Consider the following 26955-nt stretch of genomic DNA (forward strand, 5'->3'; position numbering starts at 1 on the left):
ATATATATATATATATATATACACACACATAGTGGAGTCACATTATTATGACCACTTCCTACTTTTGACATTGCACACCTCATGAAGTAAGTCACGTGTGCTGAGCTGGCTCGGTGGGTATATAAGAGGGTGTGATAAGTTGTCTGCACACATATCCCAAAGGTAAAAGGGGCGATTTATCAGAGTTGCAATAATGGATGAATATTGGCTTTCAGGCCAAGGGTGGCGGTATTTCTAAAACTGCGCAGTTTGTGAGCTGTTCCCGTGCATCTTTGGTGAAAGTGTATGGTGAGTGGACTAATGGCACCATTGCGAATTAGGCTACATGCACACGACCGTATGTGTTTTGCGTTCCGCAAATTGCGGATCCGCCAGAAAAACGGATGACGTTCCGTATTGCATCCATTTTTTTTTTTTTGAGGATCCATTGTAATAATGCCTATCCTTGTCCGCAAACTAGAAAAAAATAGGACATGCACTATTTTTTTGGGGGAGCAACGGAACGGACATACTGATGCGGACAGCACAGCGTTTTTTGCGGACCCATTGAAATAAATGGGTCTGCATCCTATCCGCAAAAAAAATGGATCGGAAACGAAATACGGTCGTGTGCATGAGGCCTAAGGGACGCGGAAAGTGTGGAGCACCATGTGCCATCGATGTGATAGGTGAACGTTGGCTATGACAGTGCGTGAGGGCGGGCTGACACACTACAGTAGAGAAGCTCACCGCCAAAACAAACCAGGGGCTCCCAGACGTGGGTCTAACAGAAGAGTTCAGGGTCTGGGGCTCCGAAGCAGACAGATGGTCGCTGCACTTCTGATAACAAAGTTGCATCAACAGAAAAGAAGAATTTTTGAGGCGGTATCGAATTTGGACCTCCGTTTATTGGCACAAGGTTGCCTTCTCTGAGTCACATTTTCTGCTTAATCAAATGGAAAGACGTTGGCATGTCAGGTGGTCAACACTTGACCATACGACTCACCAAAGTGGTTCTCTGGAATCTTCATAAATTCCTGGCATCTTCTATCCTGTGTAGGAGAAATAGTTGGCCCAGTGTTTACACTTCTGTTGCTGCCGATGTCTCCACTGCGCTCAGACTGCGGGGTCTTCTACTTGGGTCCCGATCGGATGTGTTTTTGTTCAGCTGCCTATACTGTATAATATGTAGCTTGGGAACACATCTGATAGGGACCCTAATGGAAGACCCCACAGCCAGACAGAATAAGGGCTCATGCACACCAACATATTTTTTGTCCACGTCCGTTCTTTTTTTTTTTGGCCCGTGTGCGGAACCATTCACACAAAAAACGGAAATGACTCCCTGTGCGTTCCGTGTCCGCATGTCAGTTACGCAAAAAAATAAAACATGTCCTATTATTGTATGCAATACAGACAAGGATAGGCCGCAAAACGCCTACGGTCCGGTGCATGAGCCCTAAGGGGTCATTCACACGACCGCATCAGTTTGCAATCTGCAAATCGCGGATAGTGGCCGTGTGCATGGAGGATGTTTTTTGTGAGGCTGCAGCACAGTATGCTGTCCACATCTTTTGCGGCCCCGTTGAAATGGATGGGCGGCATCCGATCTGCAAAAAATGTGGATCCTATGCAGACTAAAAATAGGGTTGTGTGAATGCCCCCTAATTCTGGTGTTCTCTTGTGTTTACCGCAATCTGTTATGGTTTCCATTTTGATAAGTTAGGTTCTAGTCGAGCCTTACTTAGGCCTCTTTCACACTCGCGTTGTCCGGATCCGGCGTGTACTCCACTTGCCGGAATTACACTCCGGATCCGGAAAAACGCAAGTGTACTGAAAGCATTTGAAGACGGAACCGTCTTCCAAATGCTTTCAGTGTTACTATGGCACCCAGGACGCTATTAAAGTCCTGGTTGCCATAGTAGGAGCGGGGAGCGGGGGAGCGGTATACTTACAGTCCGTGCGGCTCCCGGGGCGCTCCAGAATGACGTCAGAGCGCCCCATGCGCATGGATGACGTGATCCATGCGATCACGTGATCCATGCGCTTGGGGCGCCCTGACGTCACTCTGGAGCGCCCGGGGAGCCGCACGGACGGTAAGTACACTGCTCCCCCGCTCCCCGCTACACTTACCATGGCTGTCAGGACTTTAGCGTCCCGGCAGCCATGGTAACCACTCTGAAAAAGCTAAATGTCGGCTCCGGCAATGCGCCGAAACGACGTTTAGCTTAAGGCCGGATCCGGATCAATGCCTTCCAATGGGCATTAATTCCGGATCCGGCCTTGCGGCAAGTGTTCCGGATTTTTGGCCGGAGCAAAAAGCGCAGCATGCTGCGGTATTTTCTCCGGCCAACAAACGTTCCGTACCGGAACTGAAGACATCCTGATGCATCCTGAACGGATTACTCTCCATTCAGAATGCATTAGGATAATCCTGATCAGGATTCTTCCGGCATAGAGCCCCGACGACGGAACTCTATGCCGGAAGACAATAACGCAGGTGTGAAAGAGCCCTTAGAAATTAGGTGACTGTAAGGGCTCATACACACGAACGCATTTTCTTTCCGTGTCCATCCCTTTTTTTTTTGCGGACCTTATGCGGAACCATTCATTTCAATGGGTCCGCAAAAAAAAGTAGGTTACTTTGTGTGCATTCCATTTCCGTATTTCCGTTCTGCAAAAAAAAAAAAAAAAACATGTCCTATTATTGTCCGCATTACGGACAAGGATAGGACTGTTCTATTAGGAGCCAGCTGTTCCGTTCCGCAAAATACGGAATGCAAATATCATCCGTGTTTTTACGGACCGCAAAATACATACGGTCGTGCGCATGAACCCTATGGATGAGCGAATCGATTCTAGCAGTTGAATTCCACCTCTCTCCCTCTCAATCACGTGTGCACAATGTATGTTTGGATCCATACAAACATAGAAAAAAACAACTCTGTCAAATGGACTCTAGCGTAGCTATATACCTTAAAGGGGTTATCCAGCTTCTGGGGAAAAAAAACCCCAAACAAATAAAGAAATAAAAATACTACTTCCCTCTTCGATCGAGCACGGACATTCCCAGCAGTCTTAGCTGGCAGCACATGACCAGCACATTCCCAGTGCTAAGTGGTGATGCCAGTAGTACAGCACGTGATCGCTGAGGACACTGATTGGCTGCAGCAGTCACATGCGTCTGCACTCGATCGGGCATTACACGGGTAGCATAGTCTGATGGGCTTTTTTCTTTCAGAAACATGACAACCCCTTTAACTTGACAGCTGCCACCCCTTTTTCTGCAGGTGCTAACGTACATTTCATAGGTTTACAGAACGTAGAGAACAGATAACCACGGAGATACATAGGTGTGCGTAGAAGCTGTAGACGCAAAAGAAGATTTTTAATGAAGATCGTGTTCAAAGTTACTTCATTTTATACTTTAAATAATTCACAGCAAAAAAAATGGTAGCTGTATGTAGCCGTATACTGACCAAATACCGCACATTGATGCACCCACATATATAGCCACTATTCATGGCTGGAGCTGGCTGTAATGCTAGGCACAGCCCATGGACAGGAGTCCCCTTTTCTAGAATCAGACAACCCTTTCAAAGCCAGGGAGGAAGTATATATTGTTGTACATGGTGGTCGCCATGACAGCGTCGCACCTATCAGAAAGTAGGAGACGTGATAGTACCAGAATCTTGTTTCCGGTTTTGTCTGGCAGTGTCCTTTAACCTGTTACAAACACCAGTTAAAGGGGTTTTCCTTTGAAAAGTATTACTGTGCAATGATTAGGGCATTGCACAGAAGTATTTTTGGAGTATACCTGCAGTACTGCTGGTGCAGTGATCTCCTAGTGAAGCAGCCCAGACACCTATCATTCCAGATTCATAGAGACGGGGTGGGGGCACGGCAAGCTTGACTGCTTGGCTTCAAACAGTCCATTTGCATAGGACTCATGGGGGGAGACTGATGAGTGTCTTTTTTTTTTTGTATAGAAAATGTTCTTTTAATTAGTTTTTTTTTTTATTAGAGTATTTGATTAATTGTTTGATTAATCGGTAGAATACTTGATTACTAAAATAATTGATAGCTGCAGCCCTACCTGCCTGGTATCTGCTCTGTGGTGGATATTAAGAATGTACATTTTCCTGCGGAACCGGTCAGTATGTCAGAAACTCATAAGAAGAAAGGAAGCAGCGGGTTATATTTATATTTCCCAGTGTCTTGACCACAGGATTTAGACTCTGGAAGCGAATGTACACAGTTGTCAGTAGATGGAGCCCCGGTAGTTTCTAACCACCTCTCAAAAAAAGAGTTGCTGTGTTGGCAGTTAAGTCAGGCTGTTGTAGCCAGAGGTCGCAATAACGCCTGTACAAGCGTCTATGACGCTTGTTCAGTTGATGTTACTCCCTAGAAAAGGTCTAAGGTGTACCAATACGCCTTAGACTTTTCCCCCACACTCATCAGTGCAGTGAGCGCTGTGAACGGCTCGGGCAGCTCAGCGATGCTGCCTGTGCCAAGTAACCAATAACAAAGCTCCTTACAGCAAGGAACTTTGTTATTGGTTGGTTACTGGCACGCCAGAGCGATATAGGTCAAGTCAGGCAGGGGAAGCCGGCTCACGGGGGTGGCTGTAGTAAGGAGAGCAGGCTAAATCATGAAAAAGTGTCTGGTCATTTACCGTAATGCTCATTCACACGGCCTTTTTCACAACCATTTAAAGTCTGAGGCTATTCACATGGCGGCTGCCCAAATTTTTTTTTTTAATTGGTGGTTGGGGAATTGGCGGGGGGTTTGGTACTATAATTACTGAGGGCACAACGGGGTAAATTATATATAGTGGGGGGGCATTTTTTATACTGGGGGGCAATTGGATGTGCAAGGGACACTATGGGGGCATTATGTATAACAGGGCTTGACAAATTTCCTTGGAATCTAGGAGTCAGCTAAAAAAGTTAGGAGCCAGGCGGAGCCGCGTCATAAAATCTATATTGCGATATAATTTTGAGCATGTGCGATATATTGTTTTCTATATTTGGGGGGGGTGTTTAAACTTTTTTTTTTTTTTTACTTTTTATTTAATAACTATTAGCCTCCTTAAGGGCTAGAACCCTTGTCATATTCACCCTAATAGAGCTCTATTAGGGTGAATAGGACTTTACACTCTCCCTGCTGCCCTGTGCTTTGTGCACACAACAGCAGAGGCTGGCTGCCATGGTCAGCTCCATCATGTGCCCCCCAGGCTCTGATCAGCCCCCCTCCCTCTGATCAGCCCCCTCTCCCTCCCCAGTATTAATCATTGGTGGCAGTGGCCACAGGGTCCCCCTCCCCCCCCCCCCCCCATCATTGGTGGCAGTGGGCAGTTCCGATCGGAGTCCCAGCAGTGTGATGCTGGGGCTCCGATAGGTTACCATGGCAGCCAGGACGCTACTGAAGTCCTGGTGCGATGGTATGTTAGTGAGCAGCATTATACTCACGTGCGCCGTGGCCGCCGGGAGCTCCTTCTTCTCATAGGTCTGTGCGGCGCATTGCTAATGCTATAAGCGCATTAGCAATGAGCCGCACAGACAGAAGAAGGAGCGTCCGGCGGCCACGGCGCACGTGAGTATAATGCTGCTCACTAACATACCATGGCAGCCAGGACTTCAGTAGCGTGACTCCTGGCTGCCATGGTAACCGATCGGAGCCCCAGCATTACACTGCTGGGACTCCAATCGGAACTGCCCACTGCCACCAATGCAGACAAACATTCCCGGCACCCGACCTCTGACAGGACGCTGTGATCCGCGCGATTAACCCCTCAACTGAGGGGTTAACCGTGCGGATCACAGCGTGCAGTCATAGGGGCCGGGATATGGCTGGCACAGTGGTATTCAGGCATTCATTGGTGGCGCAGTGGCCACAGTCCCTCCCCTCCTCCTACTCTGTTATCATTGGTGGTCAGCGGCAGCCGTGCACAGTGGAGAGGGAGGGACTCCTCTCCTTCTCCACTGTGCCGGCTCAGGAAACCATGGTGCGCGCCGAGAGCGCATCTTTGAAAACGGGCTGACAAATACCCAAGCGACCTGGCGCCTGGGATTTGTCGAGCCCTGATGTATAAGGAAGGCACTACAGGGGTTGGGATTTAAAAAGTACATGACAGCCAGAAAATGGATGCACACATTGATGCAAAAGGGCCATGAAAAACTGATAGATTATCAATTTGTAACGGTCCGCAACACGGGCACGTGGCCATACGGTCCTCTGAATGGAGCCTTAATATGAGTACTGGTAGGAGAGAGGGCTTTGTCCACAATGGCATGAGAATATTGGAAGAATTTGTTCACAGTGGAGAGTGGTTACAAACGGTGTCCTATGTTTAGACACTGCTATGAGTGCACCTAGATTTTGGCATAATCTGGTGCATGTATAGACAGCCGGTCTTAGCAAATCTGCCCCAGTGTGTCTTCTATTTTAAATTGCCAATTAGCCAAATTGATAATTTTTAGAACAAAAATGCATACAAATGTCAGTTATTTCTGCAGTATATGATGTTGGACATGCTATAAATATCTGATTAGTATTGGTCCTATGAGTGCCAATCCCAAGCCTTAGAAGAGGGGTGCATGCTCCCAAGGGGCTAAGGAGGTGTCATTGCATATTACTCAGAGCTCGGCACTCACTAGATTTGCCCATATGCCTTCATTGTCTGTAGTGGGAGCGACTCTTCACTTCATCAGGAGACAAGTAGAGCTAAACCTGACGTTGTGTCCTTTGCCTTAATCTGCTTCTGTTTTCTCATCTTTGTAGACCTTAGTGGCTCCATAGCTGCACCTGATGTAAAGTTGAATCTTGGTGGAGATTTCACAAAAGAATCTACAGCAACAACGTTTCTTCGACAGAGAGGATACGGGTGGTTACTAGAAGTGGAAGAAAATGACCCTGAAGACAATAAGCCTCTGCTGTAAGTCCTTTTCTAGGTTGGGGTTGCTTTAGGTTCGGGTGCCTTACTATGGACAAACTATGAAAGTTAACAGTGGCTGTAAAGCAAAGGGTCCCACAGTAAATATGGATTCCAGGGAGTAGTAGCAGGCTTCTGTGATGGCTGAGGATCTACTAGGACTATACAGTTGTAAGTAGGATTTGCCTGCTGGTAAATGTGATCTGAAGGTGTACTTGAGTTGCATTTTAGAACTTGCCACATAGTTTATGCATATGTCACATTGGCAGACATGATGATGATTTAAAGGGCTTATCCCATGACTGATGTACCTCACATCGATCCAGAGATCTCCCCATTAATTCCTCCAATTGCTCTTCTAGATTTATTTGAAGCTGGCAGAGCGTTGGCCTTAGAGGGCGTGTTCTGTCTTCTGTAGCTTAGATGAGATTTAACTCCATCTCCCCAACACAAAGTTCTGAATTTTCTGTTTGCACTGCTTGGCCCTTAGGCCCCCTTCACACAATCGCGTCCCACGCATCTGACTCGCAGCGTGTGTCAGGGACAGCACCCGTCCTAAACTCCGGAGCACTGCCGGGGTCACATAGCATTATATTGATTTATGATGCTACGTAACCCCTAGGCCCCTTTCAGACGAGCAAGTGTCATGCTCCTGATTTTCAGCGCAGCACCCGTCCTGACTTCCAGCACTGCCGGGGTCGCATAGCATTATATTAATTTATGAATGTATTGTATAACACTGACATAATGCTGTCAATCTTCAGACAAACTTTGTAGCCACCTGCTTATATAGCAGTGGATAGGGTTCCCAGCCCTGTCAAACTTTATGTAGTAAAATCACAACAAGAGTATTTGCGAAAGTTGATTGTATTTTTATTATTCAGAAAACGTGAAATGCGGATCTCTTAGTGCGAACATTTTCGGCCGATAATTCAGCCTTTCTAAGGCACTGTGCCGCTGGAGGGTAGAAGTTCAGAAGGAGTAACACCAGTTGTGGAAGAAGGGGGCATAAAGGCCGCCTGGAGTGGATGGTGGCCAGGCGGCCTTTATGCCCTCTTCTGCCACAACTGGTGTTACTCCTTCTGAACGTCTACCCTCCAGCGGCACAGTGCCTGACGAAGGATGAATTATCGGCCGAAAATGTTCGCACTAAGAGATCCGCATTTCACGTTTTCTGAATAATAAAAATACAATCAACTTTCGCAAATAATGCTGTCATTGTTATCCTATACATTCTAGAGCTCTAAGGGTTACATAGCATCAGAAATCAATATAATGCTAAATCCCGCCCATCAGTGCCGGTGATGTCACCGGCACTGATGGGCGGGATTTAGCTCTGCCCTAGCCAGTAAAACGGCTAGGGCAGAGCTAAAGCCCGCCCCTCAGAGCCGGTGACGTCACCGAACACACTGCTGGGCGGAAGTTACCGCCCGGCAGTGTGTTATTGAAAACAAAAAAGCCTGTGCCCTGCACGATTTGGCGCAGGGCACGGGAGCGCATCGGAGCATGAGATGCTCCGATGCTAGCCTCAGGGAGGCTGCCTGGGTGAAAAAAACGGTATGTCCGGGTTCAGCTCTGAACCCGGACAACCCCTTTAAAGAGGTTGTCCCACCATTACAACTTATATCCACAGGGACCCCCACTGATTACAAGACCGGGTCCCCTTAGTCCCCCAGAAGAGTGACAATTAAACGTGCATGGTGCTGTGACTGCTCTGGTTATTGGTGGGGATCCTAACAGTCGAATCCTCATTAGTCATATGCTTTCATCTGCCCTGTGTCTAAAGCGGTTTGACCATGCTAAACTACTGACAGCACTAGGAAGGGGATGGGAAGTGCAGGACAGGCGTACTTTGTGGAGCTTTTATCTTTAGTAGTGTGAATATGAAGTTTTATTTTGCCAGGTTCTTCTCCTGCAAGTGTGCTGGAGGCGGAGCTTTACTGTGAAGTGCTCTCTGCATGGAGTTGTTTTACACCTTCTGCTCTGAGTGACTGATGATGTAGTGGACACTTGGTTGGAGACTACAGCTGTCACTCAGGGCAGAGGGGAGGGACTGTGAAACAGTTTGGTGCAGAGAGCGCTCCACAGTGAAGCTCTGCCTCCAGTGCACTTGCTGGAGAATCTGGCAGAATAGAAGTTCATATGCACACTACCCCTCATAATAAAAGCTCCACAAAAGGTAAGTTTCTACTGCTTTCCCCAGCCCCTGCCTAGTGCTGTCAGCAGTTCAGCATGATCAAGCCGCCCATACACAGTTATATCTCCAACTAGGCAAACTCATTTCAGTTTGATATCTTGTTTTGCAGGGAGGAGCTGGATATAGACCTTAAAGACATTTACTACAAAATCCGATGCGTTCTTATGCCAATGCCATCCCTTGGATTCAACAGACAAGTTGTACGAGATAACCCTGACTTCTGGGGACCACTTGCCGTTGTTTTGTTCTTTTCAATGATTTCCCTGTATGGCCAGTTTAGGGTAAGTATGTCGCATATACAGTGTGAGTGGTCAGATACTGCTATAATTACCTCATAGCTAGTGTTGAGCGAACTTGTGTTGTCAAGTTTGGCGTACAAGGTTCAGGTTATCTAAGAATCCTGTTATGGATTTCGCTACCACAGACCATAATGGAATTCTATGACTGCATGCACCACAGAAGCCTATAAGAGGCATTCCGTCATAACCGAAGCAGAGTTCAGTTTCAAGTTTTAAAGTGGTTTTCCACTTTAAAAATCAACTACCGAAGTTATTCAACGAAGTCACACGCGACTTTGTGAATAACTTACTTCGGCTCATCGGAGCATATACATTCTAATACTGTACTGAGACAGAACTTAGTACAGTATTATTCAGACGTTTTGAACTAAGCGACTTCGGATGAAGCATCCAAAGCTCGCTTTGCTCAACACTACGAATAATTGTCCCATATAAGGCCTCTTGCACATGACTGTATGCCCTTTGAGACATACGGTCCGTCAGCAGGCCATATGTCCCGGAGCGGCATTGATCGTGCGCACGGGAGCACACGGTATCATAGATTACAATGATGCTGTGCATGTCGGGCCGCCCTCGGGACTATTGTCCCGCACTCATATGATTTTATGGGTGCGTTACAATAGTCCCGTGGATAGCCCAACGTGCACAGCATCATTGTAATCTATGATACTGTGTGCTCCCGTGTGCACGATCAATGCCGGTCATGGACCGTATGTCTCGGAGGGCATGCGGTCGTGTGCAAGAGGCCTAAAGAAGATACCGATCACCTGACAGATGATCAAATATCCGCTTAATATGCTTCATGTGACTCAGGGGATGTGCTACTGATACTTAATAATGACGATCGTTCATCCCCCATTAATTTTGTATTGGGCCACGTGAAAGGCCCTTTTAAATGAGCGCCAAGTGACTTGTATATTGTCAGCTGGCGCTCATTATTGGCCCGGTGTTGACCCACCTTACAGAATTTACATTTTGTAGTACTATCTCTCCAGTGTTCTCAGTAATCTGGTATTCCCTACCAGCTTTCTATTACCATTCATGTCCCCTTCCCCCTGTTTGTAGCTGATGATGCTTTGTGTGCGGCACCTTAGATCCGTGGTATCAGTATCTTACAGATTAACTATTGAAACAAATCAACATGGAATGGTGATACGCTGAGAAAATGAGTGCTACACAGAGTAATAGTACACTAGGAGTACAGAGAAGTTCCTATCCTGACCTAGTCACAACAACTATTTGCACTTCCCAATTTCCCTGAGTGGCAGCAGATGTTGGTATGTGGGGACATTTGCACTAAACATAGTAAAAAAAAAAGACCCACATGATTACCAATAGCTTCAGGGAGATGAAAACTTTATTGAAGTCTGCTTTCGGGGACTGGCCCTGTTTTCATATTAAGTTGTTTTTGTGGACTTCATTAAAGCATTAAAGGGGTATTCTCATCTTGCTAAATCAGCCTGAGCTGCAGTTACAGCAGAATTCACTTCCTGGTTTGAGGCTTCTAAAGCTGGGCTGGCCACGCCTCCTTATTACCTCACACTGAGAGCTCGTTCATGTGGATAGTATAGTATTGTCCCTAGCGACCCTGCACTACATAACCTTGTGCCCAGCGTCCCTGCAAAAAATGACATTGTGCCCAGCGTCCCTGCAATAAATCACATTGTGCCCCGCGTCCCTGCAATAAATCGCATTGTGCCCCGCGTCCCTGCAATAAATCACATTGTGCCCCGCGTCCCTGCACTACATAACCTTGTGCCCAGCGTCCCTGCAAAAAATGACATTGTGCCCAGCGTCCCTGCAATAAATCGCATTGTGCCCCGCGTCCCTGCAATAAATCGCATTGTGCCCCGCGTCCCTGCAATAAATCGCATTGTGCCCCGCGTCCCTGCAATAAATCGCATTGTGCCCCGCGTCCCTGCAATAAATCGCATTGTGCCCCGCGTCCCTGCAATAAATCGCATTGTGCCCCGCGTCCCTGCAATAAATCGCATTGTGCCCCGCGTCCCTGCAATAAATCGCATTGTGCCCCGCGTCCCTGCAATAAATCGCATTGTGCCCCGCGTCCCTGCAATAAATCGCATTGTGCCCCGCGTCCCTGATTTTTATGGACCAGTTTATTTACACCGTGTCCTATTTCAAGACCCCTGATGCACCCCTACAGTAGAATCTCCCTAAAAGTGACCCCATTATGGAAACTACGGGATAAGGTGGCGTTTTTTTGAGGACTGTTTTTAGGGTACATATGTTTTTTGGTTGCTCTATATTACATTTTTGTTAGGTAAGGTTACCAAAAATTGAAATTTCATCTCCATATGCCATAAACTGTTGAGGACCACCTAAAGGGTTAATAAAGTTTGTAAAATCAGTTTTGAATACCTTTTAGGGGTGTCGTTTCTTAGATGGGGTCACTTTTAGGAAGTTTCTACTCTAGGGGGGCTTCTAAAGGGACATGGTGTCAATAAAAAAGGCAATCAAAATCTGCCTTCCAGAAACCATGTCGGTCCTTTCCTTTTGCGCCTCCCTTTTACTGATACAGCCGTTTACGACCGCAAATGTGGCGTTTCTGTAAACTGCAGTATCAGGGTAATAAATATTAAGTTTTGTTTGGCTGTTAACCCTTGGTTTTTACCGGAAACGACGGATTAAAATGGAAAAGTGCCAAAAATAGCTGTTTTGGCACCATTTTAAATTTTTTATTTTTTTTTGGACCGTGTTAATCTGGGGGGTTGGGTCATGGGGTATTTTTACATAGGAGATTATTATTACGGACGCAACGATACCTAATAAGTAAAATTTTTTACAATTATTTAGGTTTTAAACGATATTATCTTTTTGGATACAAAAAAAGAATTTTTTTTGTATCTCTATAGTCTGAGTCTTTTTTTAAAGTTTTTTTTTTGTATTAGGTAGGGCTCATTTTTTGCGGGATGAGGGGACTGTTTTATTGGCACTATTTTGGGGGCTATATGACTTTTTGATCGCTTGTTATTACACTTTTTTTTATGTAAGGTGACCAAAAAATATATTTTTTTTTTTGGTGCAGCCAAGTAGACCGCAACTTTTTTGTACCATGCCTTGGTTTTGCGCATGGCGTTATATGGCTTGAGGACTTGATCAGAGAGATCAACTCCTCCCATATACCGATTGTAGTCGACGATACAATCGGGCTTGAGGACCGTTGCCGCGGTACATCGCACAGGGACAGGGGTGATGCCGTTACCATGAATTGTGGACAACATTGAGGGGCATGGCGAGTTCCTAGAATCTTTTATTTTTTGTCACAAGTTAGCGGAAAATGATGATTTTTTTTTTTTTTTTTCTTACAAAGTCTCATATTCCACTAACTTGTGACAAAAAATAAAAACTTCCATGAACTCACTATGCCCATCACAAAATACCTTGGGGTGTCTGCTTTCCAAAATGGGGTCACTTGTGGGGTAGTTATACTGCCCTGGCATTTTAGGGGCCCAAATGCGTGCAAAGTAGTTTGAAATCAAAATCTGTAAAAAATGGCCGGTGAAATCCGAAAGGTGCTCTTTGGAATGTGGGCCCCTTTGCCCACCTAGGCTGCAAAAAAGTGTCACACATCTGGTATTGCCGTACTCAGGAGAAGTTGGGCAATGTGTTTTGGGGTGTCATTTTACATATACCCATGCTGGGTGAGATAAATATCTCGGTCAAATGCCAACTTTGTATAAAAAATGGGAAAAGTTTTCTTTTGCCAAGATATTTCTCTCACCCAGCATGGGTATATGTAAAAAGACACCCCAAAACACATTGCCCAACTTCTCCTGAGTACGGGGGTACCAGATGTGTGACACTTTTTTTTGCAGCCTAGGTGGGCAAAGGGGCCCACATTCCAAAGAGCACCTTTCAGATTTCACCGGCCATTTTTTACAGATTTAGATTTCAAACCACTTCTCACGCATTCGGCCCCTAAAATGCCAGGGCAGTATAACTACCCCACAAGTGACCCCATTTTGGAAAGAAGACACCCCCAGGTATTTCGTGATGGGCATTGTGAGTTCATGTAAGTTTTTATTTTTTGTCACAAGTTAGTGGAATATGAGACTTTGTAAGAAAAAAATAATAAAAATCATCATTTTCCGCTAACTTGTGACAAAAAATAAAAAATTCTAGGAACTCGCCATGCCCCTCACGGAATACCTTGGGGTGTCTTCTTTCCAAAATGGGGTCACTTGTGCGGTAGTTATACTGCCCTGGTATTCTAGGGGCCCTAATGTGTGGTAAGTAGGTAAATGACCTGTGAAATCCGAAAGGTACTCTTTGGAATGTGGGCCCCTTTGCCCACCTAGGCTGCAAAAAAGTGTCACACATGTGGTATCGCCGTATTCAGGAGAAGTTGGGCAATGTGTTTTGGGGTGTCTTTTTACATATACCCATGCTGGGTGAGATAAATATCTCGGCAAAAGACAACTTTTCCCATTTTTTTAATACAAAGTTGGCATTTGACCAAGATATTTATCTCACCCAGCATGGGTATATGTAAAATGACACCCCAAAACACATTGCCCAACTTCTCCTGAGTACGGCGATACCAGATGTGTGACACATTTTTGCAGCCTAGATGCGCAAAGGGGCCCACATTCCTTTTACGAGGGCATTTTTAGACATTTGGATCCCAGACTTCTCACGCTTTAGGGCCGCTAAAATGCCAGGCCAGTATAAATACCCCACATGTGACCCCATTTTGGAAAGAAGACACCCCAAGGTATTCAATGAGGGGCATGGCGAGTTCATCTATTTTTTTTTTTGGCACAAGTTAGCGGAAATAGATTTTTTTTTTTCTCTCACAAAGTCTCCCTTTCCGCTAACTTGGGACAAAAATTTCAATCTTTCATGGACTCAATATGCCCCTCAGCGAATACCTTGGGGTGTCTTCTTTCCGAAATGGGGTCACATGTGGGGTATTTATACTGCCCTGGCATTCTAGGGGCCCTAAAGCGTGAGAAGAAGTCTGGAATATAAATGTCTAAAAATTTTTACGCATTTGGATTCCGTGAGGGGTATGGTGAGTTCATGTGAGATTTTATTTTTTGACACAAATTAGTGGAATATGAGACTTTGTAAGAAAAAAAAATAATATTTCCGCTAACTTGGGCCAAAAAAATGTCTGAATGGAGCCTTACAGGGGGGTGATCAATCACAGGGGGGTGATCAGGGAGTCTATATGGGGTGATCACCCCCCTGTCATTGATCATCCCCCTGTCAGGCTCCATTCAGATGTCCGTATGTGTTTTGCGGATCCAATCCATGTATCAGTAAAAATCATACGGACGTCTGAATGCAGCCTTACAGGGGGGTGATCAGGGAGTCTATATGGGGTGATCACCCCCCTGTAAGGCTCCATTCAGACGTCCGTATGTGTTTTGCGGATCCGATCCATGTATCAGTAAAAATCATACGGACGTCTGAATGGAGCCTTACAGGGGGGTGATCAATGACAGGGGGGTGATCAATGACAGGGGGTGATCAGGGAGTCTATATAAGGTGATCAGGGGTGAATAAGGGGTTAATAAGTGACGGGGGGGGGGGGGGGGGTGTAGTGTAGTGTGGTGCTTGGTGCTACATATTACTGAGCTGCCTGTGTCCTCTGGTGGTCGATCCAAACAAAAGGGACCACCAGAGGACCAGGTAGCAGGTATATTAGACGCTGTTATCAAAACAGCGTCTAATATACCTGTTAGGGGTTAAAATAAATCGCATCTCCAGCCTGCCAGCGAACGATCGCCGCTGGCAGGCTGGAGATCCACTCGCTTACCTTCCGATCCTGTGAACGCACGCGCGCGCGTTCAAAGGAAATCTCGCGTCTCGCGAGATGACGCGTATATGCGTGACTCTGCGCAGCGCTGCCACCTCCGGAACGCGATCCTGCGTTAGGCGGTCCGGAGGTGGTTAAGGGGTGTAGTTTCTAAAATGGGGTCATTTTTGGGTGGTTTCTATTATGTAAGCCTCACAAAGTGACTTCAGACCTGAACTGGTCCTTAAAGTGGGTTTTGGAAATTTTCAGAAAAATTTCAAGATTTGCTTCCAAACTTCTAAGCCTTCTAATGTCCCCAAAAAATAAAATGGCATTCACAAAATGATCCAAACATGTAGTAGACTTATGGGAAATGTAAAGTAATAACTATTATGAGGCATCACTATCTATTATAAAAGTAGAGAAATTGCTATTTGAAATTTGGGAATTTTTCAACATTTTTGGCAAATTTGGGATTTTTTCACAAATAAAGGTGAAATATATTGACTCAGATTTATGACCATCATGAAGTACAATGTGTCACGAGAAAACAATCTCATAATGGCTTGGATAAGTAAGTATTCCAAAGCTATTACCACATAAAGGGACACATGTCAGATTTGCAAAAAATGGCCTGGGCAAAAGAGCAAAAACTAACCCGGGGTAGAAGGGGTTAAATGGCTATCATTCAGAATTTTGTAAGTGTCTCCCACCCCCTTTATACACATGCTCACTCAGTCAAGCATGTCCTGAACAGGGAGAGACCTTTGGCAGTGGTTTATCTAACGGAGAACAAAATCCAATTGCTGGATCTTCATCTCTCCTGACATCATCTTTCTGGGTACAGTTGTAAGCCCCCCATACACATTAGATGGTGGACTGATCTGCCTGCTGCATTATCCCAGCCTAGCTAAGCTACTAAGGGTGGGTCTGACAACAAGCTTTGTTTCCACTGACAACCAAGAACCAGAAGTGACACTTCATGTACATTAGCTTATATTTCTAAACTCTAATCAGTTTTCATTTATATAATTTGGGTTTAAAATGGAGCCCCCTCCCCCTGTATAACTGTATTTTCCCCTGTGTAAACTCCCCTTGATTGCTTTCATTGACCTAAGTGTGCGTGGATCTGTTAGCGTGGATGCAGTCAGGTTTCTCCTCTGAGATGTTCTCGGTGCAGTTACATGTAAAGATATTTTGCTGTTTGAACTTCGGAAAATGCTAAAACAGTAATGACAGATTTATTACATATATTTCTTTATCTATTGTAAAAGGTTGTGTCTTGGATCATTACAATTTGGATCTTTGGATCACTTACCATCTTCCTACTGGCACGAGTCCTGGGTGGGGAAGTAAGTAAATATCAGTATAATGTTGTTTCTAAGTGGCTGCATGTAAAACATTGGGTTGTCTTCTGCAAAGATTCAGCTCGTCCTTCCCTTTCCTCCATCTAAGGTGATAAAATATTAATTGCACGTATACTGTTCAATTGACATGCTTATTATACAACTTGTGCTGTTAGACCACTCGTGCAGGTGAAGGCACATAAGATTTGCACAAATTTCCATACCGTTTTTTTTTTTTTTTTGTATTTCTGCAGCATATCCGCAATTTCTAATTGTGGATTTTGGTGTGGATTAGATGCAGATTTCACCCTTCCTTTGAAAAGAGTGAAATCTGCACCTATAACTGCAAACATAATTGACATGCTGCAGATTTGGAAATCCTTAGGACTGGTCAGTTTCCGCCCAGAAAAAAAATCTGCAAAGTGTACATGAGATTTGTGTAATCTCATACTTTTCTGGTACGCATTCTGCAACGCGTGCAGGTGGCCGTAAAGTGCACCATGTATAAACTATGACAGACATACTGAATACCTCTAAATATCATTAGTAATGGATTATGGTCTGTGTGGTTGGCTGTGATCTAGTCAATAAAAGTGTACCTCCGAATTAGGGATCGACCGATTATCGGTTTGGCCGATATTATCGGCCCATATTGAGGATTTTGAACGTTATCGGTATCGGCATCTATTTTGCCGATATACCGATAACGTATGGGGAACACAGATCGCGCTGCTCTCAGCGCTCTCTGTGTTCCCTCCGCAGCACAGGGGAGAAGGAAGCAGTGTCTCCCTCCCCCTGTGCTGCTGCTGCCGCTGCCGCCAATGAGAGGACAGAAGATAAGAGGAGGGGAGGGGCTGTGGCCACTGCGCCACCAATGAAGATAAGCCTTTCATTCATTCATATACAGGAGGCGGGAGCTGGCTGCAGAATCACATAGCCGACTCCCGACCTCTATGAGCAATAGCTGCGATCCGCGGTAGTTAACTCCTCAGGTGCCGCGGATCGCAGCTACCGCTCATAGAGGTCGGGAGCCGGCTATGTGACTCTGCAGCCAGCTCCCGCCTCCTGTATATGAATGATTGAGAGACTTATCTTCATTGGTGGCGCAGTGCGCCCCCCCCCCCCAAGCCCCCCAGTATTAATCATTGGTGGCGCAGTGCGCCCCCCATCCCAATCCCGGCCAATAGTAAAAACATTAGTGGCGCAGTGCGCCCCCCCCCCCAAGCCCCCCAGTATTAATCATTGGTGGCGCAGTGCGCCCCCCATCCCAATCCCGGCCAATAGTAAAAACATTAGTGGCGCAGTGCGCCCCCCCCCAAGCCCCCCAGTATTAATCATTGGTGGCAGTGGCCACAGGATCCCCTCTCCCGTGCTCCTCCGATCGGAGCCCCAGCTGTGTAAGCCTGGAGCTCCGATCGGTTACCATGGCAGCCAGGATGCTATTGAAGCCCTGGCTGCCATGGTAAGCTCCCTGCTGCTGTGTGCACAAAGCACAGAGCAGCAGGGACAGTGTGAGCTCCTATTCACCCTGATAGAGATCTATCAGGGGGAATAGGACAAGGGTTCTAGTCCCTAAGGGGGCTAAAAGTTAGTAAAAAAAAAAAAAAAAACACAAAAAATATTTAAGTATAAATGAAAAAGATTTATAAAAATAAATAAATACACTAACAATAAACAAAAAAATACACATTAACAATAAACATATTAATTTTCAGCAGATTTGTGTAGGAATTTATTTTTTTCTCAAAAATGAAAATTCCCAGAATATCGGTATAAATTATCGGCTATCAGCCTGAAAGTTCACAAAGTATCGGTATCCGGCCTAAAAAATCTATATCGGTCGATCCCTACTCCGAATACAAACACATTAGCATAAATCAATAGTATAAGTGAAGATAAGGAAATTAATAATAATAATTAGAAAAATGCCTCTTTCTTCACTTACCAAGCTACTCTTCCCCCCCCTCCCCACTGCCACCTTAACTGTTAAGTCACTCTGAATTCACATATAAATTACATCTCTTGAGAGGAGACCAGGCTTTTCAGCTTCACTGAGAGATCAGGTTACATGGTCTTTTTAGAAGTCTATCGAGAGGGCAGGAGACCAGCTGATGTCTCCCATCAGGCCTCTTTCACACTTGCGTTGTCCGGATCCGTCGTGTACTCAATTTGCCGGAGGTGCCCGTCGGATCCGGAAAAACGCAAGTGTACTGAAAGCATTTGAAGACGGAGCCATCTTCAAAATGCTTTCAGTGTTACTATGGCACCCAGGACGCTATTAAAGTCCTGGTTGCCATAGTAGGAGCGGGGAGCGGTATACTTACAGTCCGTGCGGCTCCCAGGGCTCTCCAGAGTGACGTCAGAGCGCCCATGCGCATGGATGACGTGATCCATGCGATCACATGATCCATGCGCTTGGGGCGACCTGACGTCACTCTGAAGCGCCCGGGGAGCCGCGCGGACGGTAAGTGTTGCGGAGCTTCACGGTATACCCTTAATATCTTCACTTAAATCCCCTTGTAGCTGAAGAAGCAGGTCAATATCCAAGAGACAATTTCCCCAGTGACTGGACGACACACAGTTTGGGAGTCAACTGACTTTACTAGGCATGCGCACCTGGTTTCAAACTGCCAACAGCCTCATTTACATACAATACATAGATTACTATGGTACAAGGAAAAGGGGGGAGGGGAAGAGGTACAGACAAGAAAGACATTCTGTAAGTGGCTAGGTTTGCCACAATGCTCCCCCAGAACCAAGCCGGCATACACAGTCTGATCCCAACGGATCGGCTTGGGGATGTCCGTAGGAGCGCTCACAGATCACTTTTCAAGTTCAGTTTGTCTGGATAACCCGTCGGCGTTGCCATTTTGCTTCCCAGGGCGGTAGTGGATGGTAAAGTCAAAAGGCTGCAGCGCCAAACTCTAGCGCAGCAGCCTGGCATTGTCTCCTGACACCCTGTTCAGCCACACCAACGGGTTGTGATCTGTGAGTAAGGAAAAGGGTTGTCCATACAAATAGGGCTGCAGCTTTTTAAGGGCCCACACCACGGCCAGACATTCTTTTTCTATGGCGGCGTAGCTTACTTCCCGGGGTAAAAGTTTTCTGCTTAAGTAAGCCACTGGATGCTCGCCGCCATCTTCTCCGACTTGGCTCAGTACTGCCCCCAATCCAAACATAGAAGCGTCTGTGTGGACGAGAAAGCGTTTAGTTGGATCAGGGGCGGCAAGTACAGGTGAATTCACAAGAGCCGTTTTTAGTTGCTGGAATGCCTGCTCACACTCTGGAGTCCAGACTACTATCTTAGGGAGATTCTTGCGGGTCAAATCGGTGAGGGGTTTGGCCAGGGTACTGTAGTTGGGTACAAATTTACGGTAGTATCCTGCGGTACCTAGGAATGCCAGTACTTGAGTTTTGGTACGAGGGGTTGGCCATTTGGCTACAGCCTCTACCTTAGCCGGTTCGGGTTTTTGTTGGCCGCTCCCTACCCGGTGTCCTAGGTATTGGACTTCTGCCATCCCTATATGGCACTTACTGGGTTTCAGAGTTAATCCTGCCTCCCTAATACGGTCTAGTACGGCTCCTATGTGGGTCAGGTGTTCAGTCCAGGAGTGGCTGAAGATCGCTATATCATCTAGATAGGCGCAAGCGTACTCCTGGAACCCATCCAATAGCCGATCCACCATCCTCTGAAAAGTAGCCGGATCGTTTTTCATCCCGAATGGCATGACCTTAAACTGGTACAGGCCAAACGGGGTGACAAACGCCGACTTAGGGATGGCGTCTTCGGCTAGGGGAATCTGCCAATACCCCTTACAAAGATCTATTGTGGTGAGATATTGGCCCCTGGCCATTTTGTCCAGGAGCTCGTCTATCCGGGGCATAGGGTAGGCATCGGATACGGTCTTATCATTAAGCCTCCGGTAGTCTACGCAGAAGAGGGTAGTCCCATCCCGCTTCGGCACCAGAACTACTGGGGAAGCCCAAGGGCTTTCAGAGTGCTCTATGACTCCTAGTTGTAGCATTTCTTCTATTTCCTTGCGCATATTATACTTTACGGATTCAGGTATGCGGTAAGGAGGTTGGCGGAGAGGGGTCTGCCCTGGTGTTTCTACTCTGTGGGTGGCTAACGGGGTGTACCCGGGGAGATTAGAAAAAGTGGTTCCTTTTTCCCTTATTAGACTATGAGCCTGCGCCCTTTCCTGGGGACTCAGCTGTTCGCCTAACTGAACCTCTTCCAGGTCCTCTTTCTGGCCCTCTTTCTCTAGGAGGTCTGGGAGAGGTAAATTGTCAAAGTCCTCTGCGGCAGAGGCGCAAATAGCGGTCACCTCTTCTATGCGCTCGTAGTAGGGCTTCAGCATGTTCACATGGAGCATGCGTCTGCCCCCTGCTCCAGTGCACGGGCCGATCACATAGGTGGTATCGCAGATTTGCTCCACCACCTTGTATGGGCCCTGCCAGGAGGCCTGCAGCTTGTCATTAGGGACTGGCCGTAGGATTAACACCTTCTGCCCGACCTGAAAGCTGCGGTCCCTGGCCCCCTTATCGTACCATCTGCGCTGTCGTTGTTGGGCCGCTTGGAGGTTAGTACGTACCGTCTGGGTCAGAGCCTCCAAGCGTTCCCTAAACTCCAGCACGTATGGGACAATAGGAGTACCATTCGTAGTTACCCCTCCCTCCCAGTGTTCTCTGATGAGGTCTAAGGGGCCCCTCACTCTCCTCCCGAACAATAATTCAAAAGGGGAGAATCCCGTGGATTCTTGGGGTACTTCCCTATAGGCAAAGAGCAAGTGGGGCAAAAACCGTTCCCAGTCTTTTTGAGTGTCTATGAACGTGCGGATCATCTGTTTAAGTGTTCCGTTAAACCGTTCACAGAGCCCGTTGGACTGGGGGTGGTAGGCGTAGTTTAAGATCGGTTTCACCCCACACACTTTCCAGAGTTGGTGGGTGACCTCTGCAGTGAACTGGGTGCCCCTATCCGATATCATCTCCTGGGGAAATCCCATACGGGAGAATATTCGCATAAGGGCATCGGCTATAGTCTCTGCATGTACGTTGGTCAACGCCACTGCCTCTGGGTATCTAGTGGCGTAGTCCACTACGGTCAAGATGTATTTCTTGCCGGAGGGACTGGGTTTCGCTAGGGGTCCTATTATGTCTACAGCTACTCGACTGAAGGGTTCTTCAATTATGGGCAGGGATCTGAGTTTGGCTTTATAGCGATCCCCTCTCTTCCCTACCCTCTGGCAGGTATCGCATGTTTGACAGTATTGTCTAATATCCTTCGAGATACCTGGCCAGAAGAAGTTCTGCGTCAGCCGATGTTTCGTTCGGCTGATTCCTAAATGCCCTGATAATGGTATATCGTGCGCGATGCGCAGCAACTCTTGTCTATACTTTCGGGGTACCACTAACTGCTTAGTGGGCACGGGTATGGACCCTGCTACTACCTTCTCTGCATAGCGGTATATGAGACCTTTGTCCCAAGCATATGTCTCTCCCTCCAACCCTCCTTGGTCCTTATTTATCCTATCTTTATATACCTGCAGGGAGGGATCTAGGGCCACCTCACTGCCAAATTCCAGGGGGGCATCCCAGGGTAGAATAGGAGGGGTGTGTCGCATATTGTTTACCTGAGCCTCAGAGTGATCGGAAGGAGCCGTGGTGCGTGCTTGCTGCCGGGTAACAACCGGGTAGGCCTCTTGGATAGTTGGTTGAGGGACAAAAGCAGAGGTGAGCTCCCCCAAGTCGTTGCCCAAAATAACATCAGCGGGCAAATCCTGCATAATTCCCACCTCCATGTTTCCATGCCCTGCCCCCCAATTCAAATGCACCTTGGCAGTGGGAACTTTGTAAATTGCTCCCCCTGCCACCCGTACAGCTACACAGTCTCCGGTGAGGGTGTGCTTAGGCACCAAATTAGGGGTGCACCGAAATTCCGGCAGCCGAAAATATCGGCCGAAAATGCACCTAATCCACTTCGGCCGATATTGTTACATATCGGCCGAAAATATGGGGTGTGGGATTTGTCACCCACCATCTGCGGGCGGGCGCCGGGCGGGCGGTTTACTTTGTCACTGCATCTTTATTTTACCTTACAATCGTGAGGCTCCAGTAACTAACAACTCTGCAGGCAGAACGGAGGCCGGCGTAACGTCACTTACTCACGTGACGCGCCTGCTCCGCCTCCTTCATTCATAAAGTGGGCGGAGCAGGTGCGTCACGTGAGTAAGTGACGTTACGCCGCCCTCCGCTCTGCCTGCAGAGTTGTTACTGGAGCGTCACGATTGTAAGGTAAAATAAAGATGCAGTGAGTGATGCTGTGAGCAGCAGGGCCGGGGCTGTTATGGGTAGGGGGATCGGTCTATGGCACTGCTATGGGGAGGGGGGATCTGTGCACTGTTATGGGGAAAGGGATCTGTGCACTGTTATGGGGAAAGGGATCTGTGCACTGTTATGGGGAAAGGGATCTGTGCACTGTTATGCCCATAACAGTGCACATATCCCCTTTCCATAACAGTGCACAGATCCCCCTCTCCATAACAGCGCCACCCACAGATCCCCCTCTCCATAACAGCACCACCCACAGATCCCCCTCTCCATAACAGCACCACCCACAGATCCCCCTCTCCATAACAGCGCCACCCACAGATCCCCCTCTCCATAACAGCGCCACCCACAGATCCCCCTCTCCATAACAGCGCCACCCACAGATGAATTTCATTCATGAAAAAGAATTATTAATAAAATCATAAAAAAAAAAGTATTTTAAAAGTATTTGGGCAAAAAGGCAGTTTCGGTTTCGGTTTTCGGTCAAGGGCATCCTGAATTTTCGGTTTCGGACCAGAATTTTCATTTCGGTGCACCCCTACACCAAATGATTTCGGACCAGGGTTAACGTGGCCCCAGAGTCACGTAATCCTTGCATATTCTTCCCCTCCATGTGTACCACCTGGCGGTGCCCTTGGCGGTTGTCTGAGGCGGCTTGTATGGGGTTTACCTCGTGTAGGATCCCCAGAGGCTCTTCTATTGAGGTGACTGTGGATGTTGGGAGCACAGATTCTCTTTGGCAGCAGTGTACTGCAGCCCGATTGGGGGGAGGAGGACCCTGGTGGTTCCAGTTCTGGCGAGGTCGGTTACGTGGGCAGTCTCTCTGGATGTGCCCCTGTTGGTTGCAGGTGTGGCAGCGGATCGGTGGTCGGGTATTGTACCTAGGAGGGTACGGGTTGTGACTCGCGGCTGGTCGTGGGTGAGCCAAGGTAGTCACTGCTGGCAGAGGGGTGGTAGATCCATACGTGGTCCAGTGTGGTGTGCGTTGATCTCGCCTGGTGTCTTGGAACTCGTCAGCTAGCTTGGCTGCCTCTGGTACGGTACGGGGTTTGCGATCTCGTACCCAATTTTGAAGTTCTGTGGTTAGTCCATTAAAAAACTGCTCCATTACTATTAACTGGAACATCTCTTCCATAGTGGTGACCCGTGCCGCTTCCATCCACCCCTTGGCGGCTCGCTGTAGTCGGTGTGCCCATACAGTGTGTGAGTCTTTTGTTTGTTTCTTGATGTCCCGGAATTTGAGTCGGTATGCCTCAGCGGTAATGGCATACCGTGCTAGGATGGCTTGTTTGACTTTGTGATAATTCCTGATGTCTTCGTCTTGGACGGTCCGGTATGCCTCTGCGGCGCGGCCTGACAATCTACCTGCCAGCAGGGGTACTTGGTCGGCTGGGCTGATGTCGTGTAGCTGGCACAACCTTTCGAAATCCTGTAGGTATTCGTCAATATCACTTTCTCCTTCTGTGTAATTTATAAAAGCTTGGTAGGGAATCTTAGCTTTTCCCTGGGTAGTGCTGGTGGGCGCTGGGGCTCCTTCCCCGACTCGCTGAATAGCGTTTTGCTTCGCTACAATGTACTCATGTACATCTGCTATCAGTCTTTCTAGTGTCTCCACGGAGGGGGTGTTTGGGTAAAAAGCTAACCTGCTATTGAGCTCTCTTGTAAATTCTGTTGGCTCTGTCTCCTGTGGAGTTGCCGCAGTGGTCGCTCTGTCCCCCTCCATGAGTTCGGCCACAAGAGTAGCTTTAGTTTTGTTGCTGGCTATTCTTCCCCTTGCTTCCAATAATTCCTTTAACGTAGTTCGTTTCAATGTTGCATAATTCGTCTCCATTCACCGTTCGTTCGAATGACTGCACATATTCTCTTACTCCGGTATATCCGAATGGCTGTTTCAACGAACTGCTGCTTTGCTGTGCTGCAAGGCTTGTATCCCGCCGCTTGCCACCAATTGATGCGGAGCTTCACGGTATACCCTTAATATCTTCACTTAAATCCCCTTGTAGCTGAAGAAGCAGGTCAATATCCAAGAGACAATTTCCCCAGTGACTGGACGACACACAGTTTGGGAGTCAACTGACTTTACTAGGCATGCGCACCTGGTTTCAAACTGCCAACAGCCTCATTTACATACAATACATAGATTACTATGGTACAAGGAAAAGGGGGGAGGGGAAGAGGTACAGACAAGAAAGACATTCTGTAAGTGGCTAGGTTTGCCACAGTAAGTATACTGCTCCCCCGCTCCCCGCTACACTTTACCATGGCTGCCAGGACTTTAGCATCCCGGCAGCCATGGTAACCATTCAGAAAAAGCTAAATGTCGGCTCCGGCAATGCGCCGAAACGACGTTTAGCTTAAGGCCGGATCCGGATCAATGCCTTTCAATGGGCATTAATTCCGGATCCGGCCTTGCGGCAAGTGTTCCGGATTTTTGGCCGGAGCAAAAAGCACAGCATGCTGCGGTATTTTCTCCGGCCAAAAAACGTTCCAGTCCGGAACTGAAGACATCCTGATGCATCCTGAACGGATTTCTCTCCATTCAGAATGCATTAGGATAAAACTGATCAGGATTCTTCTGGCATAGAGCCCCGACGACGGAACTCTATGCCGGAAGAAAAGAACGCAGGTGTGAAAGAGCCCTAAGGCACACAGAGAAAAGAAGTGACTTTTACGGACAGCATATTATATAACCTGATCTTACAGTGAAGCTTTGAGCTCTACTCCTCTCTGGAGATGGATTTGATCAGCGAATTCAGAGTGACTGAACACTTAAGACGGGGTGGGCGGGAACCAGCCTGATTAGTGGAGAAAGAGGCATTTTTCTCTAACACATAATACAAAGTTTCTTATCTTTGCTTGTACTGTTGCTTTATGGAAAGTTGTAGCTAGTCGTAGGTAGACTTTGGGGGAGAGTTATCGAAACTGATGTAGCAACCAATCAGATTCCACCTTTTCATTTTTCAGAGCTCCTTTGGAAAATGAAAGAAGGAATCTGATTGGTTGCTATGTGCAATTAAGTCAGTTTTGATAATTCGCCCCCTTTTATTTTTTCACATGACCACATATTTATTAGGAATGGTCCCTCTAACTGTTGAAATTATTACACTTAATATCCTGTTTGCCTCTTCCTGTGCATGTGTTACGTAATTCTGACACGGTTTTACTTTCATGAAGATAAAAAGAACTAATATTGCACAGCTAGGAATTGATGCAGGTTCTGAAATCTAGAGCAAATTATATGATTGCCATTCATTTCATTGTGTTTTCTGTCTGTAGGTGTCCTATGGACAGGTGCTTGGTGTTATAGGATACTCCTTACTTCCGTTAATTGTTATCGTCCCTGCCCTTATAGTTGTTGGATCCTTTGAAATCGTGTCTACAGTAATCAAGGTAAGGTGTCTACAAGTGAAATGGTGATAAAAATGTAAAAAAAATTCGGAGATTTTTTATTTATTTTTTGTGACGCTATTCCGGAGCACCAGGAATCATGTTGTTATTTGTAAAATGTAATTTATGTATTAAAATGGCATGTTACTTATTATCTAAAGGCATTTCCATGGATATTAAATAAAATACGTAAAATATGTAAAAAAATTACTGTGAATTACTGCAGTAGCCTCTTCTGTTTGTTAAACGTTATAAAAAAACACATTTACAAAAAAAGATGTAAATTTGTAAATCAGTTTTTTTTTGCCAGTAGAGCATGATCTTTCCCAATTGTAGTGCTGCTGAGAGGACAGGTGGATTAAATAATAACTTCCCTATGGTATATGTGGATTTTCCGTGCAGTTTTCACTGTGTTTTGTCACCAAATCAACACCAAAATCCATGTGTTGCTTGTGGTTTGCGGTCCGTTTTTTCCCCAGATCTCACTCTTTGCATGGTAAAGGATGAAATCTTCACCGAAAGCTGCATATACAATTTACATGCTATGAATTTGAGAATCTGCATCGCAGGAACATTTCAGCACCATGTAGATGAGATTTTCAAAAATATCATCTGTTTAGTTGGTACTGTATTACACTGTGGATTTTCCACACAAAAGAAGGTGTGTAATATACCCCTATACTGCAAAGTTCTTGGATGCTGAAGATAAACTCAGTAAC

At 46.6% G+C, this 26955-nt stretch overlaps 1 protein-coding gene across 1 annotated transcript in view; it reads left to right on the forward strand.

Moving 5' to 3' along the window:
• The window catches only part of YIPF4 (Yip1 domain family member 4), a 32828-nt gene that overhangs the window by 608 nt on the left and 5265 nt on the right, over positions 1–26955 (forward strand). The window contains exons 2-5 of the mRNA XM_040429566.1: positions 6763–6916; positions 9220–9391; positions 16448–16525; positions 26126–26239. Of these exons, the coding sequence (XP_040285500.1) occupies positions 6763–6916; positions 9220–9391; positions 16448–16525; positions 26126–26239 (518 nt within the window). The remainder of the gene's footprint in view (positions 1–6762; positions 6917–9219; positions 9392–16447; positions 16526–26125; positions 26240–26955) is intronic.

This window comes from Bufo bufo, chromosome 4 (assembly GCF_905171765.1).
Source record: "Bufo bufo chromosome 4, aBufBuf1.1, whole genome shotgun sequence".
NCBI classification, from domain to species: Eukaryota; Metazoa; Chordata; class Amphibia; order Anura; family Bufonidae; genus Bufo; species Bufo bufo.